The sequence below is a fragment of the Engystomops pustulosus genome, chromosome 7 (assembly GCF_040894005.1).
Source record: "Engystomops pustulosus chromosome 7, aEngPut4.maternal, whole genome shotgun sequence".
Classification (NCBI taxonomy): domain Eukaryota; kingdom Metazoa; phylum Chordata; class Amphibia; order Anura; family Leptodactylidae; genus Engystomops; species Engystomops pustulosus.
In genome coordinates, this window is record NC_092417.1 from 124,816,736 (window position 1) to 124,831,320 (window position 14,585).

The window sequence follows — 14,585 nt, forward strand, 5'->3', positions numbered from 1 at the left end:
ATAATATACTATTTTCATGGTATGGTTAACGGTCAAAAAAAAAACACATAAAAATTTTCCTAAAAATTGATGATTTTCATTTCCTCCACCAACAAAGAGTTAATTAAATCTCACCAATTAGCTATAGATGCCCCAAAATTATGTATTAGAAAAGTGCATCTCATATGGCAAAAGAAATAAGCCCCTATAGGTCCTCAATAAAAAAAAAGAAAAAAATTATAGCCTGTACAATGTGACATAGCAAATCTGATTTGGATGGCGCCTCTTTCCCTTCTATGCCCGGCCGTGCGCCCATACAGCAGGTTACCACCATATATAGAGTATCCGTGTACTCGGGAGAAATTGGGTATCAAACTTTGTGGAGCCTTTTTTCATTTAATCCATTATAAATGTTTAATTTTCCACCCAAAATGAGTGTATTGTGAAAAAATATTACAATTTGCAGACTCCACCTCCATTTTGTTTTAACCCCTATAAAACACATAAAGGGTTAACAAACTTCTTAAAAGTGGTTTTTCATACGTTGAGGGGTGTAGTTTCCACAATGGGGTAATTTATGAGTCTCGCTATTATTTAGGCCTCTCAGTGTCAATTAGAAATTGAGCAGGTTCATCTAAATACAGGTTTTGGCGATTTTACAAAAAATGTGAAAAATGGCACCCAAATTCTGAGCCTCATAACATTCTAGTAAAATATGTGGAATCTTAAAAAACCATGCCAACATAAAGCAGACATTTGGGAAATGTAAGTTATGAATTTATTTGGGTGCTTTGACTATCTGCATCAAAAGTAGAGAATTTAGAACGTTGAAAATAAAGAATTTTTCAAAATTTTTGCCAAATTTAGTTTTTTTTCATAACTAAACGCAAAAGATTTCATCCAAATTTATAAACTAACTTGAAGTACAATGTGTCACGAGAAAACAATCTCAAAATCCCCTGGATATCTCATAGCGTTCCCACGCTATAACCACTTATAGTGACACAGGCCAGATTTGAAAAATGGGGCCGCGTCCTTTAGGCCAAAAGATGCTGAGTCCCGTAGGGGTTAATGATAGGGAGGACTGCTGAACGCTCTTGCAGACACGGGTCTCTCACACTCCTGTGCTCAGAGACTTTCACTTTCTTATGTACTGGACAAATGCACTCACAGTAAGCTTCAGCAGGGTTAGCAATTGTAACTCCAGATGCTCTCCACCTCCTCAGGCATAGAGATTGTCCCAGACGCTCTCACCCCCTAAGCCAGCCAGAGCTTGCAGTATCAGCAGTGCCATACGCTGGACATCCACCAGGGGTCATCAGTATAGGAGAAAAACCTTCAGCTCGTGCTTCTCAGAACACCAAGCATACTGCCGAAAGGAAGGGGGCGTGGCCGTGGCTCGTCACTTCCGCTACGCCACTCTCATGCTCCCTATGCTGAGCTCTGTGCCCGAAATATATAATATAATAAACCCCCATTTTCAAATCTTCAACCCTCAAACTATCAGAAAGGTTTTAGAAAGATTGAGATCTTTGTAATAATTGAAGAATTGCAAAATGGAGGTGAAATTTAGGATGGTCCGATTTTGGCGGTAATGCATTCATTTAGCCCAAAAATTTACATGTTCACAAATGATAAAAAGAGAAAACCCATCTCAAAATTTGTTGTGCAACTGATTTTGGAGACAGCGAGGCTCAGAAGGGAAGGAGGTACTTTGAGTACTTTTTTGAGTTATAAAATATTTGTTTTTCCATCAATTTTGCCATGCGGGGGGCTTATTATTTGCTAGATGAGATGCATTTTTGAGTGGTACTTTTTTTGGGGTGGGTGTAAAAAAAAAACATCAAAGTTAATTGATTTTTTTGTTTGTTTTTGGTGTTCACGATATACCCTAAGTAATATGGTAAATTTATTCAATATTCTTTATTATATATGTAAGTGTAATGTGTTACAAGGCTTTTTGTTTTTTTTTCTTTAATTTAAAACTAAGGCCGACACACTGTAAGTTCCTGTATGTAGCAGGGCCTTACAGGCATTTACCATGAACAACCGTGCGACCTTAGCTCTTCTCCAGTGCGGAGCTGAACCGGCATTGGCTTGGCACCATGAGCTCTAACCACTAACTAACTACTAGTATGGTGCGAAGCACAAAGTGATTAAGGGCTTTTTGTTATAACCTTCCATGATTTATAGTAGGAAAAATGTACTGTTGGAACCTTTCACTTTAATAAAAGTAAACGGGACAATGTTATGTAAGCCTATGTGGAACAGAAGGTGAATGGAAGACCATTCTCATTCAGTATGTAGTTTCCACTGCATAACAAAAACCTATAGCACATTTATAATCTTATGTGAGGGAAACAATTCTATATTATAAATAACGATCAATGTTATTTAGATGTAAAAAGGCATCTAGGTCCTTCTTGAAGCTGTCTGCTCTCCATACTGTGACTAGTGCCTGAGGCCGGCTATTCCACCAATTCACAGTTCTTAAATTAAAGAAGCCTTGTCTCCTTTGTTGATTTAACTTTGTTTTCTCCACAGGCAGGCAGTGTCCCCTTATCTTTTGAATTCAATTAACCCGGAAAACTTTCCACCATATTTTTTTGTATGGACCATTCATTTATTCTTAAAAATTAATCATGTCCTCCCCTTCTCTTTTCCAGACTAAATAAATCTAATTATTTAAATCTTTCATTATCACTGAGGCCTACTATAACAGGCTACTGCTACCCTGAAACTAAGGACATTATATTTTTGTTTTATGCTGAAGAAAGTTTGTTGAGTTCTTGTTGGACTGTGTTAAATAAATCTTTGGACTTTTATTTGGACAAACCTGCCTGGATTTTAATTTGTGCCAGGCAATAAGTATGTCTGAAGGGTCCCATTTCCCATAGTAGCTATATTCTTGTAGTAGTAGTTATGTACAAGAATATAACTACTATAATAGAAAAGAACAAAAAAGAAAAAAAGAGGGTAACGGCTCACCCTCTGGTATGTCTGAGGACTAAAATGCTATAGTTTGAAACGCGTTACCGCTGCTTCTTTTTTTGTCTTGTGCTTTTTGTGATTTTTTTTGTGTCCATGTGATTTTCATTTTTCATGTGTGTTTTTTAAATCATGAAGATTACATTTTTGGCTATGTCTTAATAGTATTTTTCACGTTTTTCCTGTATGCTGGATCCCCTGCACTACATGTTTTTTTGTTTATTTTGCCATAACTACTATAATATTGCCCCCCATGTACAAGAATATAACTACTATAATACTGCCCTCCTATGTACAAGAATAAAACTACATAATAGTGCCCCCTAGGTACAAGAATATAACTACTATGCCATATAAAACCACCAGCCACTCCCCTTCCCACAGAATACAGCCAGAACCCCCTGTATATAGCCAGCAAGCCCTAACTTGATATAGCCAGCCAGCCTCCCCACAGTATACAGCCAGCCCCTCTGCATACATCCAGCCAGCCCCCCAGTATATAGCCAGACAGTTTCCCCAGTATACAGCTAGTCCCCTCTGTATATAGCCAAGAAGCCATCCTCTATATATAGCCAGCCAGCCCCTCCCCAGTATATAGCCAGCCTGACCCCCCCCCAGTATATAGCCAGCCTGACCCCCCAGTATATAGCCAGCCAGTCCCCCAGTACATAGGCAGCCTGCCCCTCCCCAGTATATAGCCAGCCAGCCCCTCCCCAGTATATAACTAGCCTGCCCCCCAGTATATAGCCAGCCCCTCCACAGTATATAGGCAGCCAGACCCCTCAGTATTCAGCCAGCCACCCTCTCAGTATACAGCCAGTAAGCCAGCCCCCCTGTATACAGTCAGCCAGCCTGCCCCCCTATATACAGTCAGCCAGCCTGCCCCCCGTATACAGTCAGCCAGCCTTCCCCCTGTATACAGTCAGCCAGCCTTCCCCCCCTGTATACAGTCAGCCAGCCTTCCCCCCCTGTATACAGTCAGCCACCCTGCCCCCCCTGTACACAGTCAGTCAGCCAGCCAGCCTGCCCCCCCCCCTGTATAAGTCAGCCAGCCTTCCCACCCTGTATACAGTCAGCCAGCCTTCCCACCCTGTATACAGTCAGCCAGCCTGCCCCCCTGTATACAGTCAGCCAGCCTGCCCCCCTCGTATGCAGTCAGCCAGCCTGCCCCCCCCTGTATACAGTCAGCCAGCCTGCCCCCCCTGTATACAGTCAGCCAGCCTTCCCCTCCCTGTATACAGTCAGCCAGCCTTCCCCTCCCTGTATACAGTCAGCCAGCCTTCCCCTCCCTGTATACAGTCAGCCAACTTACCACCCCTGTATACAGTCAGTCAGCCAGCCTGCCACCCCCTGTATACAATCAGCCAGCCTGCCCCCCTGTATACAGTAAGCCAGCCTGCCCCCCCCCCCCTGTATGCAGTCAGCCAGCCTGGCCCTCCCTGTATACAGCCAGCCTACCGCTTCCTGTATACAGCCAGCCTGCCCCTCCCTCTATACAGTCAGCCAGCCTGACCCCCCCCCCTGTATACAGTCAGCCAGCCTGCCCCCCCCGCTCAGTATACAGCTAGCTGCCCCCCTTTCCTGTGTAAACAGCCAGCCAGTTGCCCCCCCCCTTCCTGTGTATACACCCAGCATATTAATATAATAAACTATGTACTCTCCTTTCCGATGCTCCCCCGAAGCACCACTGATGCAGTCCAGTTGGCAGGGACAGCTCCATTAAAGCCTGCGGCTCACAAACTATGACGTCAGCCGCTTGCCGAGCTGTTGGTGCCGGCCGGACTGCATCAGCAGAGCTTCGGAGGAGTGTTGGAAAGGTGAGTACATGGTTTTTTTATTTTCTGACCAGCGGCAGTCCCTCCCTCGCCGGCACCAAACCCCACCCACCAGCTATTGCCGCCCACTGCTTGTACATGTATTTATAAAGTGTCTGCACCAGTAATTTGTCATGGCTGCACTATGTCCGACAAGACAGAAAAAATGTGCACCTGAAGGGGCGTGTTCGTGCTTAGTTTGTGCAACATTTATTATTGTCATGTGCCACAGTTCTGCAACCTGGACAAAGTGCTCCAAAAAAATGGTGCACACTTTTGGAGCAGTGCAAGGTGCACCTGATTAATGAAGACCGTGCACCTGTTTTGATTAATCTGATGCACTCTGTACACTCCACAGGCAAACTGCTTACTTTTCATATATGAGGCCGACTGCATCCAATTCACCCAACTCACCTAATTTATTTAGAATGTGTGATTTTCTCTTTTCTCTTTGCAGTGTCATTTTGTTTAATCACTTGACATTATGGACATTCATCTTGTTATAGAGGTGATTCAATAAGTAACATTCAGTGTCATTCTGCGCATAGAGGTAGCTGTCAGTCACTAGTCTCACCACCTCCAAAACTAGGTGACTGCTTCTAACCAGAAGAAAAGCAAAGCTATTCCTTAATTTAAAAGATGATAGTTAGGGAAGTGGGATACTTACCCTTGAAAAGAAGTAACATTACCTCTCTTCTTAGGGGATGCAATGATACGATGTGAACAGCTTGACTTGCTTCTTCAGTGGATGTCGGAATTTCGCAAATTTACCTCTTCCTCCAGTGCTGCAAATCCAGAGGAGCTGGTGGCCTTTGATGTACTTTGTGGAGACCTCAACTTTGACAACTGCTCATCAGGTAGGAATTAAGAAGTACAAAACATTGCTGATTACAATAGATGTAAAAATAATATTTAGATAGATAATTTTAGTAACAATTTTTTGACATAATCATTAAAGGGGTTTTTCCACATAACAAGTTAGGTCCTATCCAGCGTGCTGTTCGGAGGGATTTCAGTGATGAGACCCCACAGATCACAAGAAGCCTGAGGATAGTGCCTAACTTTTTTCATGGGAAAACTCATTAAATAGACAAAAGGGGGTTTATTGCCACAAAACAGACTATAGTAAAAGTTAAAAAGTTGGTCAAATAATAATAGATACAAAATCCACACCATAACCCTGGTACGTGTTGAATTCTTATAATTGAGGTAAGTGTCACTGCCTGATCTTCAGCTTTTCAGGCCCCATTTGTGTAGTAGTTGACCTTTTGTTTTATGGATAGCATATTCCCCACTTTCAATTTCCCCTGTATAGTGTGCTGGTCATATAAACTGCAATGGGAATAAGAGAAACAGGTTCATTCTAAGCTTTTGTTGAAGGAAATCTACCATTAAAATCAAACATGATAAACCATGGACACTTAACCCAAACACTGGTCCAGATTAAAGCCCCTGCGCCAGTTTTTTGTCTGACTTTGTACATTCTTTTTAGTGCAAACTGCTTGCACATGTATTTATAAAGTGTCCTAGACACATTTATGTCGCGGCTGCACTATAATAACTGAAATTTAGCACATAAAGGGCTGTTCCTGTGCACAGTGGAGGGGTGCCAGATTCATGAAGAACGTGCAACACATTTCATGACACACTGCGCACTCCACAGGAGCACCATCTCTACACATTACCTACAAAAGTCTCATTTAGCTACACATACATATGTACTGTAACTATATTTATTTATTTTTGTGTGATGGACACGCCTTAAGGTGGTGTGACATGAGTTCAACATTAAAGTTTTTTTTCAGGAATTCTGGAAATCCCCATTGGGTGTGGGACAGGCGAAGGAAAAAAAAAATGAGTGTGCTTACACTGCTCAGGCCCCTGGTTCTGGCAGTGCTCCTACCATTAGTTTGTGGACACTGGAGCATCACTGGAACTAGGAGCCGACGCAGAGTAAGTACTCTTTGCTTTTTATTTTTTTCTTACACCTTTCTCTACCATTTTAAAGGGGTTTTTCCATGAAAGAAAATTCTCACATCTCAATCCCCTACTGATGTTTACACAATAAAGATAATTCTAACCCCTTACTTTATAAGGTTACTCAATTTTATTGCTGTTTTAGCTCCTATCACTTAGTGATGGTCAGTGCAAAATCCCAGGGTGTGGGTGGGGACTCTATAAGCAGTTACATTATGATCCATCTAGTTCTGTGGGGTGACAATGTGGTTAAATTATCAGGGTACAAGGTGTATATACACTTTCATCTGGCTTCTGACAGTGTACTAATACACTGACACATAGAGAGAGAGATGAGACAAATGAGACTTGATGAGGTGCATGAGATGCATATTACACAGAGGCTGACAGACTTTTACACTATTACACTTTTAGCTCAGCTACATCTCTGTAGCATCTCACATAAATGTGCCTGGCTCCCCCTTCCCCCAGATCACTTATCTACTTGTAGTTTGATGCTGGCAGGAAGTGATCAGTGAGTGTCTCTGAGATCCATGTAGGGGGTATGGCTACAGGTTCAGGGCAGAAAGTTAGCAAACACTGCTGTCACACAGAAATCCAAGATGGCGCCCATCCGACCCTAAGTCAAAAGTTACAGGGTCGTGTCTAGAGGCAACTGAAATTGTGTACAGCAGGACTGATAGAGACAGGTTGGAATTATACATATAAGTACATATAAGAAACTTGTCTTCGTGAGAATACCCCTTTAACCCTGAATATTTATGAATATTTACTTTACACAGTTTATCACAAGAGTTAAAGGAACAGTTCTATGAAAGCTAGTTCAATGAATAATGCATGATGCAAGGGCTAAATGGAGGAGCATGACTCCTTTCCATTGTATTTCTAGAACCTCCATAGGAGATAGAGTAATTCTCCTCCCTTCAGGCCGTACACAAGGTATAATTTTTTATAGGTATATATGTTTTAATCATTATTTGTTGTCACTTTAATATGTTAATTACCTCATGATAATGACTTGCTTTTCTATTGTGTAAGAAACTGATAATTGGCAATACCCTGTTTTCTGTTAACGTTCAGTATGCAATGTTTTTATCATTGAAAGGATACATGCCATCAGGATCACACATTTTCACTTAAAGGAAACCTACCATTTAGAATGGTAGGGGTAAGCTGTAAGTACCGAGCACCAGCTCAGGGTGAGCTGGTGCCGGTACTTACTTTCGTTAGTGTTATAAACCACGGTATCGCAGTTTTAACACTTTTTAAACTTTAGAGCAGAAGAAGCTTCGGCGCGCGCCTCCATAGGAAATAGCCCCTTCTGCTCTAAAGTTTAAAAAGTGTTAAAAACGTGGTTTATAACACTAACGAAAGTAAGCACTGGCACCAGCTCACCCTGAGCTGGTGCTCGGTACTTACAGCCTACCCCTACCATTCTAAATGGTAGGTTTCCTTTAATGACAATTTCCTATAGACTTTTAAATATTACTTCTCAATCTGCTTTTACAATTAACATTATTGTTCATTTTTAAATGTATATAAAATGATCACAACCAAAGCTTGAGAAATGTAGGATACACCTTATTAATCCAGGCGTCCACGGTGAGTTGAATACCTTCTATTGCGGGCTGGTTCAAGGAACCCAAACACGGTGGCTTTGGGGGAAAAAACAGCTATCCCAAAACCAGAATTTCAAATAAAATCCAAAGATTTATTTAAACATCTTTAAAATGTCTGCATAACAGCAAATGTGTTTCAGTTTAAATACCCTTAATTATAGCTACCGTAACTCTAATACAGAAAAAAATCCTATTTAAAACATGATTGGACCAATAGTCCTTTAGCACTATTCAACATCATTTCCTGGGTTGTATACAGCTTTATACCAATAAAAAAAGTCATACATTTACAATAAATATATCAATAAAGTTAATTCCAAGTGGATTATATTAAGCTGCATTATCCAGAAAGCTTCATGTTTTCTCAAAGTTTTTCTTATTCACCACCACGCTCCAGTCTTTTAACCCTTGTGATTCCATATGTACAAAGAGTGTCAATATTTCACAGATGATTTTCAAAGAAATGTGTTGAAGCACAAAACATTCCAGTATTTATTGATTTTGCGATTAGTACTCTCAACATATTAAGGAAAGCACAATGTGAATTATATAACATAAATGGCATGGTCTGTATTTCACTTTTTAAAAGATGCAATGTCTTGGCTATGACCCTCAATTCCTAGAAATGAAGAAAGTTTACATGCAAACCAACATATTGCATTCAGATCCAGGACCCAGATACAAGCTTTCTGTGTAAACCAGTTCTTACTATGTTTCTTGTCTTTTTATAAACTGGGAGAAACTATACTCACTATTTTAGCGCCCTATTTGTTTACACATTGAATCCCATCCAGAATAATATTATTGGAATTGGATCTCTATTTAAACTATGTAGATTTTTGTGCACAATTAAGCAGATGTTTTTACAATTGTCACTATATTTTGTTCATTTGTGGTTTGATTAGCAAGGACTCTTTTTCAAAAGCAACATGTGTTACGATATTAACTTTAGAACGCTTTAACTTACCCAAGTTGTCATGAGTGCTCCCACGATCCATGTCACGGATCACGGGTACACCGCTGCGTGCCTGTACCCGTCCCCCTGCCCGCACTTACCTCTCTTGGCTGTGCTTCGGGTCCTGGTGTGTAGGCTGCACGGCTCCTTCCCTGCAGGCCGCGCGCTCCCGCTGCTAGGGCACGCACGCGCGGACTTCTCAAGTTTTAAAGGGCCAGCGTCCTCCTGATTAGCGCTGGCTCCCTTCCTTCCTGGCCGGATCTTCAGCATTCTAACGGAACACCTCGCTTCCCACAGCGGTTCCTGTTGAAGTGATTGCCCACCAGCATTCCCAGACGCTCTTGTCTTCCAGCTTTTCCAGACACCTCCGTGTTCCTCCAGTGTTTCCAGACGCCTCTGTGTCTCCTGTCTCCAGCGTTCCCATATGCACCTGGTGTCTCCTGTCTCCAGCTTTCCCATACGCTTCCTGCTGTGCCTCCCAGGGTCCCAGTCCAGCGGTGTCTTCTGGGAAGAACGCTATTGAGCTTTTGAAGAGCAGAAAAGTTTTAAGCTGCCATGACGTGTTTGCAGAGCCCAAGTCCGCGTTCACAACTGGCATTTTGGTTGGGTTTTGAAATGCAATCCGAATACTCCACCTGTGATCGCATTTTGAGGTGATCGCATGTGTATATCATGTGCATTTAACCCCTTGCCATTGATGGACTTTTTCCATTTAAAAATTTAATAACTTTTTTATTTTTCCATGTACAGAGCTGTATGAGAGCTTGTTTTCTGTGTAACAAATTGCACTTCCTAGTGATGGTAGTTTATATTGCATGCCATGTACTTGGAAGTGGAAATAAAATTCAAAATGCACTAAAATTGACAAGATTAAAAACAAGGGAGTTACGTGTGATATTATTTACATAAAGTCCAACTCTTTTCATCATCCAGTCTTTATAACCTCTTTTTTGGAGCAATTTCTTCTTTTTCTGTACAGTTTTCCTACAGGAATGACATGGATAGTGTGTGAACCATTCCTGAAATAATGGGGGTCATTTACTAGGGCCCGATTCGCGTTTTCCCGACGTGTTACCCGAATATTTCCGATTTTCACCAATTTCCCCTGAATTGCCCCGGGATCAGATTGTGGCGCATCGGCGTTGGCATGCATGCGACAGAAATCAGGGGGCGTGGCCGAACGAAAACCCGACGGATTGGGAAAAACCACCGCATTTTTTTAAAAAAATTTGTTGCGGAGCTTGCACTTACCTTCACTAGTAATAGGCCGGTGAACTTGAGTGCGTTCCGATGCTCTTCAGTGCAGCAGCGCCACCTGGTGGATGTCAGAGGAACTGCCTTAATGAATCCCTGCCGGACCCGAATCCACCGCAGAGAAGGCACCGCTGGTTCGCGAATGGACCGGGTAAGTAAATCTGCCCCAATATCTCCATCCAGCATGAGATCTAAAAAAAGAAATACAGTGAGAGGATTATTCTTCAGTAAATTTAAACTTACAATCATTATTGTTAAACTTATTGTTGAAAGTTTGTATTGAGTCATGATCCCGCTTCCAAACAATTATAATATTATTATTAAATTTAAAGTTCTCCTCCCACCAGGCATAATAGTATATATAATATCTAAATTCAAACCCGTTGGGGCTCCCTCAATTTGTACAAAATATTCCCCAATAAAGCTAAAATAATGAGTCTGAAATTTTATCAAGTGAGTCTATATATGTTGTATTTTGTGTTTTTTTTTTTGGTTTATGCCATATTATTGTTGGGGTTCTTTTTACGTTTGTTGCAAAATGTTCTTTTTTGGCGCACATGTCCCTTTAAGGAGCAATTGGTCTTGATAAATTTGGTAGAATTTTGTCCTATTTCTGCGCCAGGGGGTAACTGAAGTCATTTTGTGCCAAAACATGTGCCTAAAGGAAAATTTGCGCCAAATCACAATGATGAATTTAGTTCAGTATTGTGAAAACTAGTGCAGGGTCTATTTTAAAGTGACTTTGCAGTGTCTTATGTTCATTTGGTACAATGGAAAGTCACAAAACAGCATTTGCACAACAACTGCGTCAAAACAACACCAAACATAGAAATAAATTCCCCCCACTGTATTTATCTAAGTGATTTTGCCAGGATTGAATCGCTAGATGTATTCACTGCACCAATAAAAATCAAACATTGCTTTAAGTACAGATGAAGTGTCCTTCAGATATCCAGGAATGCAGTGAACTAGTGGTTGAAAATGGATGTCTACACAGTTGCTGAGTCTTTCATTTTCTGAACGAATACTTGGGTCTTAATAGAGGGGGAACAAAGATTTATGATTTTTTAGTAAACCATGAAATATTAGTATAATATGAAGTAAAAATTGATTTAAGCTATGAAACATTAAAAAAATCCCATAGCTAATCCTTTCGCTAAAAGCTTCCTCAAATTTATGTAATTTTAGATATGTGTTTGTGCAATTAAGTAGATCATTAACAGACTTTTCATACAATTTCATACAATTTAGTACAATTTAGTCTAGTACTACTGTACTATGGGGGCTCCACCCTTGTCTGCTCTTTTCACAATAATGTTAGAATTGGTTTTTATATCAGAGATTTCTGTAATTTGTGATTTAGCTAAAGAGAATCTGTCATGCAGGTTAAACATCAGGAATCAATTCTGATGTTTACAATTTTGGTTGTCCCTGGATCTGACAGTAAATATTCTGACTATGGATGGATTCTTCTCATTAAAGCGTCTCTTGTCTGCACAATGCAGTGCTCTCTGCCTCCTGTCCCTTTCCCCCATGCATTACAAGACCAGCTCAGACACACTATAGACACAGGAACTTCATTCCGGTAAGCAGCAGAGTTTACTATACGAGCTAAGGACAAGATAAGGTCTTTTTAGCAAAGCTAATTGTGTGCATTATTGGTGAGATGACAGAGCTGGAGTGTGTCATCTGTCTCATCTCTTTTTCAATGTGGCAGATGTATAATAGTAGATTGTAGACAATAGAATGTTCAGAAGCTAAATAAAAGTGTTGATACACCCTATCCTTGATAATCTAAGCACATTGTCAACAGGGGACTGGCAGGCTATATACGACAGGGGACTGGCAGGCTATACACGACAGGGGGCTGGCAGGCTACACACGACAGGGGGCTGGCAGGCTATACACGACAGGGGGCTGGCAGGCTATATACTGGGGAGGCTGTGACCAATGCATTTCCCAACCTCGGCTTATACTGGAGTCAATAGGTTTTTCCATTTATTTATTTTTTTTTTTTGAGGTTATACTCGGTTCGGCTTATACTCGAGTATATATGGCAATTGCATCACTATTTAATAATGGGGAGGAGAGTTCAATTATTTTAAATGATCTCACGCGGGTCGGTCAGGTCAGGAAACCCTGCTGTTGAAGTGAAAGACAAGATGAAAAGAATATTTTCCAGGGATCTGACTGGACTACTTCTGAGCTAAAAAATATTCTTTTCATCCTACCTTAGATAAAAAATACATATGATTATCTATCCTGATAGTTGGAGGAGAGAAAGAAAACATTATTTAATGTATATACTCGAGTATAAGCTAACAATTATAAGCCGAGGGACCTAATTTTACTACAAAAAACTGGGAAAACCTATTGACTCCAGTATAACATAAGGTGGAAACTTCAATGGTCACAGCCTCCCTCCAGTACATAGCTAGCCAGCCCCCTGCCTAGGGCCAGTGCCAGCACCCGGCATACACGGGTAAGTGCCGGGCCCACAGCTGCTAGGAGGGCCCACTAGAGGTGGGGGAGTTAAATTTAATCATGACGATGATGTAAGGCGACACCTGGGACTGGAGTCTAAGTGGTAACCGGTTTTCACCATGGCCCACCGCAAAGCGACTTGTTGTGGAGTGGTACCATCAAGTCATTTCACAGGCACGACTTTGTCTGCAGTGGCGGCCAAGGCGTAGGCAAACTTCTGGTCGGAACAGGCATGAGGTCAAGACAGGCAGCACAGGATCAACGCCGGGCGTAGCAGTTGGTCAGGACATGCAGCACACGATCGGAGTCAGGAATGGAATCGAGGTCACAACGAGAAATCAGGATAAATGCAAAGGGCATGGAACAAAGGTTTCTCTTAGGCAAAGAAGCACAAAGATCCGGCAGGGGTCACAAGAAGAGGTTGAGCATTTATAGGTTGTTAAATTTCATACAGCTGGCGCGCATGCTGAAGCGAGGAGACCGTTGCTGGAACGTGGCTAGGTAAGTGAGGCTGCTGGGGAGAGGCACACGGGGAACATGGGTCACAGGAGCACCCGGGACTAGATGCAGATGAGTATCCTCCATTCACAGTGAGCACACTGTAAAATAATGTTTATGGACAATACCCAAAAACAGAATCAATTAAAAGCATGAGAACAGTATTTATAGGAAAATGAATATGTAACCAAACATGGAGCCACAAATTAAAGAACAGATGGTACAAATTAACATATTCCTTTCAAGTAATGCAAGACTAAATGCCAAATCATTATAAATTTCTGCACATAAAACTATGGTAAAATAGAAAAAAAGAACGGGGTGGGATAGGTAAACTATAAAAGGACTAAGGAATAAGGAAACCACAACAGGAGAAGGGAACACTACACAAACTGCACTTGAATAGTCATCCCACCAACAACAACATAGAAGTTCAGGCAAATACGCAAAACATAAGCCTTAAAGAGGAACCACGGTTGCCATACACAAGTGAACTGCTCCATGGTCTGATTTACTTCAGCAGAGAGTTCATGGATGCGACAAATGATGGAGATCTCGTGGACCCAATCAAGGTAGGGATGAAGAGCAGGGGATCTGACAGCTCAAGAGGCAGTTAGAAGGAATCTTAATAGGTCTTTTTTCGGACACCTAAGGGTACCTGGGAGGATAGACAAGAGGCCAATCTAGGCCAATGCCTCAACTGAACAGCCTGTAGCCATATCATATGTAGTAAACACTCTGTTCCAGAAAGGCTTGAGGTCAGCACAGTTCCAACAGATATGTAACATTTCTTTTCCTTATGTGGATGGTGCGCGTCCCTTTGTCTTATTTCTTTGATATTGTCCCTCTAGCGTTTTGGCAAAGCTTACAGATGTCTGAAGGGTAAAATGCTTTTAGAATCGCTGGAAAGTTTGTGAGTAAAGACATACATTTTAGTCTTCTCTTGCGGCACAAATTCTGCGCACAGCTCCTGCTCCCACCTGCGCCCAGGTCTGTTTAGCGAAACTGAGAGCTATA

At 41.5% G+C, this 14,585-nt stretch overlaps 1 protein-coding gene across 5 annotated transcripts in view; it reads left to right on the top strand.

The window, feature by feature from the left end:
- Positions 1-14,585, top strand: part of SMPD3 (sphingomyelin phosphodiesterase 3) — a 392,437-nt gene that overhangs the window by 277,022 nt on the left and 100,830 nt on the right. For all 5 annotated transcript variants that reach the window (XM_072117750.1, XM_072117748.1, XM_072117749.1 and 2 more), the window contains one exon: positions 5,483-5,638. In XM_072117750.1, the coding sequence (XP_071973851.1) occupies positions 5,483-5,638 (156 nt within the window). The remainder of the gene's footprint in view (positions 1-5,482; positions 5,639-14,585) is intronic.